Source organism: Echinops telfairi, unplaced genomic scaffold, assembly GCF_000313985.2.
Source record: "Echinops telfairi isolate 266 unplaced genomic scaffold, ASM31398v2 ScPeMD7_4;HRSCAF=17, whole genome shotgun sequence".
Taxonomy (NCBI): Eukaryota; Metazoa; Chordata; class Mammalia; order Afrosoricida; family Tenrecidae; genus Echinops; species Echinops telfairi.
The window spans coordinates 38,957,472-38,964,173 of NW_022103900.1; the positions used below are offsets into that span (position 1 = coordinate 38,957,472).

The following is a 6,702-nucleotide window of genomic DNA, read 5'->3' on the forward strand; positions in this document are numbered from 1 at the left end:
GAGCGGAGGCAGGGAGAGGGCAGGGGAAAAAAGCTTTACTGTTTTATCATGCCTATCTGGAAGTAAATTGTGGGATTTATGAATACGTAACAGGTTTTAGAGGGGAAGGGTCATGAATATGCATTAAGTTGGGGGGGTGTCTTGACAGGATATAGTTTTTCAGGCTCCTCACTTTCGAAAGTCTTTCTTGTCTGGTGGTATCTTTCCAGTGAGTTTTGTTCCTAGGTTACCTGAAGTTTGTTATGATGCTTTCTGCACCTGGTCAGTGAGCCAGGTCTGGTCATAACCGACGCTTGATTGCTGTGATAGGATACGAAACCTATTAATTTTTTCATTTCTATCACTTTGGGACTTAACATCCCAAGCCAGCTTTACGACTGAAATACGTAATTCAGCAGCGTTTGACTATCCCGATCCGGTTTCTTCTTCGCTGCCCGTTTTCCACGAGAGCGCCTTTCTCCTTCTCAATGCCACCCTGTTGTCTTCATTTCTGCCCGTTTAACCAGGACTCTTCACTCCGTCTCTTCAAGCCCACCCTTCCTTGTTTCAGGGCAGGCCCAGGAGAGTTCTGTCGCGACCAAATCCATCATTATCTTTTTTATTCCCTTCCAGGACGTTGCAGGGCTGTTAAGCCGTGAAAACGTTCAAGGAATCTGACTCAGGGCCGAGGACTGTGAATGGAGCTTTCATTTTTATCATTTTTCTTAATTCCCAAACTTAAAAACGAGCTCTTAGCACTTTTACAAAAACAACCCCCGCCAGATCATAAGACGCTCTGACGAGACTCAGGGGAGAGGCGGAAGTTCTTTACGGCGGCGCAGAGGATGACGGGCCGCAGTGCGTGCGCGGACCACGTGCGCGCGCCTGATAACCTTGCTGGCGCGCGCCTCAGAACTCTCTAGCCGTTGGTGGCGCGCACGTGCCCGTAACGTAACAGCGTTTTCTGGAGACGACCGGCGCGAACCGCGGAGACGCGTGACCGGCGGAGCCATGTTTGTGGCCCACAACATTGCAGCGGATCACAAGGATCTAATACATGATGTCTCGTTCGATTTCCACGGGCGGCGGATGGCGACCTGTTCCAGTGACCAGAGCGTCAAGGTGCGCACGGCGGTCTGGCAAGGGCTGAGGCCGAGGCCAGGCCCGGCCACCGCCAGAGCGAGGCGGGAGGCAGCGGGCGGCTCGCCCGGATGGGACGCGCACGCGCGCGCGCGCTGGGCTGGGCTGTCGGCTGGACGCGCTCAGCCTCACCTGGTTAAAAGTCAGGCTTGCCTGCCGTCTTTGCCACTTTTTCTTAGGAATTTAGGCCTAGCTCGTTTAAAATTTGTTTTGGTGTTTTCCGTGAGTCATCGTACACATAAATTACTTGTGGACGTTTTTTTTAAAAGCGATTTTCGCTGCCCTTTTAATTTCTTTTTTCTTTTTTGTTTTGCCCTGTTAATTTTTAAGGAGCCCTGGTGGTGTGTTCGGGTCATGCGTTGGGCTGCTAACCTCGCAGGGTCAGCAGTTGGAACACACCAGCCGCTCTGTGAGGCTTTTGCTTCTGTAAAGATTTACAGTCTCACAAACCCACAAAGGCCCTACACGGTCGGTATGAAAAATTGATAGTGAATTTGGTTTTGGTTTGTGTTTTAAATAACTTATGGTACATATAAACTTGTAACTCTTTGATGCAGTATTATATTTATCTCACCGTTGCTGCGTTGCCTTAATAGTCACCATTTCTTATGGCCAAATATCTGTTAACAGAATAGACCATTCCTTTTCCTCTCCATAATCTCTCTGTACTGAATCTTTCAAATCCTCATTATTGGAGGAAAGACGAGGCTTTTACTCCTATAAAGATCTGCAGCCTTGGAAACCACAGGGGCCTTGCAGGGTCTCCCTGAGTCAATGGATAGCTATTAGTTTTGGTGTACTACCTACAGTTGTGTTCCTTGATATCTCAGTAGTTAGCCTAGTGCTTGATACTTTCAGATTTCTCAATAAGTACTTGAGTGAATGAATGAACGAATGTGCATTTGCTAGTAGTGAATTTCATGTTCACATCTGTGGCTTGATAAGTACTGAGTATGTTCTTCCCTTTTGGCTTCTAACTCCAGGTCTGTTCACACTCCCTTATACGGTAATAACTTTGTCTTTTTGAGCTGCCCTTTGGAATCTTCTGTTCAGCTCATTTACTTCTTCAGTTCTTTATTTCATTTTAGCTATTGTACACCCAAATATGTGTTTCAGAACCTCTCCTGTGGACTACGGTGGGTTTTCATTTCTTGTCTTTTAAGGATCTTTTCCTTTCTTCTTATATGATGTTCTTGATGTCATCCCACAGTTCTGTGGTCTTGATCATTAGTGCTCAGTGCCTAAAAGCTATTTTTGAGATGGTCTCTGGATTTCAGGTGGGACCCACTGGATGGAGGTTATACCTCTCATGGACTTGTTTTAATTTTTCTTCAGTTTAAGCTTGAACTTGCATATGATTAAGTGATGGTCTGTTCTGCAGAGGTCCCTGACCACCTTCTGACTTATGATACTGAGCTTTTCCACAGATGTCAGTTTGAGTCCTATGTACTCCATCTGGCCAGATTCTTACGTGGTGTAGATTACGCATTTTTAAAAAATACCTTTTTTCAATTATGTCAAAAATGACTTATGCAGTGACAACTTGAAAACCTTCCCAATAGATTAGAGCCAACATGATAAAAGCCAACCCTCTGGAGATGTCAGAGGTGAGGAGAGAAACAAACGAAACAGGGAAGAGCTGAGCACTTTCATTCAGAAGGGTTGCTGCTGTCTTTGTCATTGGGTGCCATTGAGTTGGCTTCCACCCATAGGGACCCCATGCATTACAGAAGGAAACACCTGCCTGTCCTGCACCATCCTCACAATTGTTCCTATGCTGAGCCCATTGTTGCAGCCTCTGTACTAGTGGAGCACTTTTTAAGTGTTTTAGTAGGAGTCCTGGGCTGTACTACTGAAAGCAGAAATAGCCCAGTGGGACTCACACTTAGCTAAAAAGAGGCTTATTTTTTGTTTTTAAATGAAACCTGTTGTTGTTAGGTGCCATTGAGCAGGCTCTGATCCATAGCAACCTTATGCACAACAGAACAAAACACTGCTTGGTCCTGCGCCATCCTTACAATTGTTCCTGTGCCTGAGCCCATTGTTGCAGTCACAGTGTCAGTCCACCTCTTGAGGGCTTTCCCCTCCTTCACTGACCCTCCACTGTACCTAGCATGATGTCCTTCTCTGGGTACTGGTCTCTCCTGACGATATGTCTAAAGTATGTAAGATGAAGTCTTAAGAATATCCTTGCCTGTAAGGAGCACTCTGGCTGGACTTCTTTCAAGACAGATTGGTTCGTTCTTTTAGCAGTCCATTGTATTTTCAGTATTCTTCTACACTACCACAATTCAAATGCTTCACTTTTATAGTCTTCCTTTCACATGCATATGAGAATACCATGGTTTGGGTCTACTTAGTCTTCAAAGTAATATCCTTGCTCTTCAATATAAAGAGGACTGACTAGTGCACCGCATTTACCTAAAGCTATGCATCTTTTGATCTCTTGACTGCTGCTTCCGTAAGTATTGATTGTGGATCCAAGCAAGACAAAATCCTTGACCACTTCAACATTTTCTCCATTTATCACAATGTTTCCTTTTGGTCCACTTGTGAGGATTTTTTTTGTCTTATTTACATTGAGTTGTTGTCTTTACCACTCAGGCTACAATCCTTGCTCTTCATCAGCAAGTGCTTCAAGTCCTCCTCACTTTCAGCAAGTAAGGTTGTGTCATCTGCATATTGCAGGTTAATAAACCTTCCTCCAATCCTGATGCCATATTGTTCTTCATATAACCCAGCTTCCCTAATGATTTGCTCAGCCTGCAGATTGAACAAGCACAGTTAGAGAATAGAACCCTGAGGCTCACCTTCCCTGATCTTAAACCATGCAGCATGTACTTGTTCTTCTGCACAATTGCCTCTTGATCCATGTACAAGTTCCGAATTACCACAATGAAATGTTCTAGAATTCTCATTCTTCTCAAGGTTATTTATCCAGTTTATTAGGTTCACACTGTCTATTGCCTTTGCGTAGTCAATGAAACACAGGTAAACATCTCCTATTTTCTGCTTTGAACCAAGCTCCATCTGACATCAGCAATATCCCTTGTTCCATGTCCTCTTCAAATCTGTCCTAAACTTCTGGCAATTCTTTTGTCAATGTACCGCTGTAACCTTTGTTGGATGATCTTCAGCAAAATTAAAAAAATATATTTATTTTATTAATTTATTTTTACCCTGTTTGGAACTAGCCCGAGCTCCAAGAGCACTGAGGGCCAGCTTCAATGTTTCTTTTCCTCCTTTTACGAACACCCAGATGTGTTTTGATCCAATGGGAAAGGGAACTGGAGGGTGTAAAATTTTATTTATGTGTGATATCAATAATATTGTTCAATTGTTTGGCATTCTATTGGGTCACTTTTTTTGGAATAAGTACAAATATGGATGGTCTTCCAGTCATTTGGCCAAGTAGCTATCTTCTAAATTTCCTGGCATAGACGAATGAGTACTTTCAGTCAGTATTTATGGAAGTACTGTAGGTTAATGAAGCCTAGATTTATTTTATTAGTCCTTTTTTCCCCTCCTTGATAATATCTCAGTTATATTGAGTACAAACTTTTATACACGACTATAGAAAGGCCAGAACAAATCTCATAGACAATTTTCACCCATTTTCTACCTCATACATGTATGTTTTCATTATGCTGCAGGTATAGTTAACTGTCTGCAGTGAGGCAGTGCTCAAGTTTGTTTGTTTTAGAAAACATTAAGTTTTAAAAGTGACCCAGACAAGATGAAGACATATCCAGATGACACAGACCATTAGCACGAGGCCTTACTGCTGTCCAAGGGTTTGCTGATCTATAGCGCTTTAAAAGGGGCCTGGGAGGTCCAGGAAAACCATCACAAATGCATGCTTGGTGGCAGACCAATATTTCAGTTACAGGTGGGATTACCAGAGTGGGAACGGAGCCTGTTCTGAGGGAAGGTGCATGGCTGAGAGAGAACTGCCCTATGCTAAATGAAGAAAGGTGCTCCCCACCAATCCCCAGGGCAATATTCCTGCTCCGAGCAGCCAGTGCACAGAGAGGACCATAGGGCTGGCCCCACCACAATACAAGACGTCCCTCACGGACCCATATCACTATGAGGGACAACACTGGAGGCACAGTGCAGGAATTATGTCCGATCTAACCCCACGACGTGAATGAGGGGGAGCGCGGAGTGGAGACCCAAAACCCATCTGTAGATAGTTGGACATCCCCTTACAGAAGGCTCACAAGGAAGAGAAGCCAGTCAGGGTGCAGTATTGCACCCATGAAACATACAACTTTCCTCTTAAGTTCTTTATTGCTTCCTCCTCCCCACTATCTTGATCCCAGTTCTACCTTACAAATCTGGCTAGACCAGAGCATGTACATGGGGTACAGATAAGAGCTGGAAACACAGGGAATCTGGGACACATAAACTCCTCAGGATCAATAATGAGAGTTTCAATAGCAGGAGGGGAAGGAGAAGGTGGTGGAAGACTGGGAAAACCGATCACTATGATCTACATATAACCCTTTCCCAGGGGGACGGACAACAGAAAAGTGGGTGAAGGGAGACATGAGTCAGTGTAAGACATGAAAAAATAATAATTTATAAATTATCAAGGGTTCATGAGCGAGGGAAGGGAAAAATTAGCTGATACCAAGGGCTTAACTAGAAAGAAAATGTTTTGAAAATGGTGATGCCAACAAATTACAAATGTGCTTGACACAGTGGATGTACCATTTCCCCAAAAATAAGACAGTGTCTTATATTAATTTTTGCTCCCAAAGATGCGCTAGGTCTTATTTTCAGGGGATGTCTTATTTTTCCAGGAAGAACACGGTACATATTTATTGTTTTATTAAAAGAGACCTCATACTTCCTGTCTGCTCCTGCTGTGCTGCGACCAAAAGTGAGCTGCGTGGCCCGCCGCTACGGTCCAGAGTCGAGAGTTACGGTAGCTTGGGGGGGAGTCTTATTTTTTGGGAGGTCTTATTTTTGAGGGGATGCCTTATATTTCAGTGAGAGGCAAAACTGTAAGTATGTCTTATTTTGGAGGGATGTCTTATTTTCCAGGAAACAGGTTATGTATGGATTGTGGTAAGAGCGGTTTTAGCCCCAATAAAATGATTTTAAAAAAATAGAAAGGTGCTCTTCAGTCTGGGAGAATCTTCTCATTATTGCCTATGTGCTTCCTAACACTGATCTTGAGATATTACCTGTTACTTCCCAGTTAATTCTATTCCTATTACTACTTCCAACTTGATCCTGATCCCAATTTGTAGCCATTTCCTTCCCTAATATATCATATAGATACAGTTTGTGAGTTCTGTGAGACACAGGAGCAAATTGTCAAACTGAACAGAGATGGAAGATACAAACTGATGTGGGGGAAGACTGGTTGATATCAGAGATGATGCAATAGTACAACAGCGTGGAGAAATTAGAAATCTGGTGTTTAACTTGCACTTCAGTTTGTACTGTTCTTTTTTTTTTTTTCACTTTATTGTGGGCTCTTACAGCTCTTAAAACATTCCATACGTCATTTGTATCAAGCATATTTGTACATATGTTGCCATCATAATTTCCAAGACATTTTCTGCTTGA

General features: G+C 43.3%; 1 protein-coding gene and 1 non-coding gene across 2 annotated transcripts in view; one reads left to right on the plus strand and one right to left on the minus strand.

Annotated features, from left to right (window-relative positions):
• Positions 1-968: 968 nt before the first annotated feature.
• The window catches only part of SEH1L (SEH1 like nucleoporin), a 34,000-nt gene continuing 28,266 nt past the window's right edge, over positions 969-6,702 (plus strand). Inside the window, exon 1 of the mRNA XM_004703844.2 lies at positions 969-1,101. Coding sequence (XP_004703901.1) covers positions 991-1,101 — 111 coding nt within the window. The 5' untranslated portion in view covers positions 969-990. The remainder of the gene's footprint in view (positions 1,102-6,702) is intronic.
• LOC115872902 lies at positions 4,298-4,415 on the minus strand. Its single transcript, XR_004048108.1, has one exon. It is a non-coding gene; the product is annotated as a small nucleolar RNA SNORA61 (small nucleolar RNA).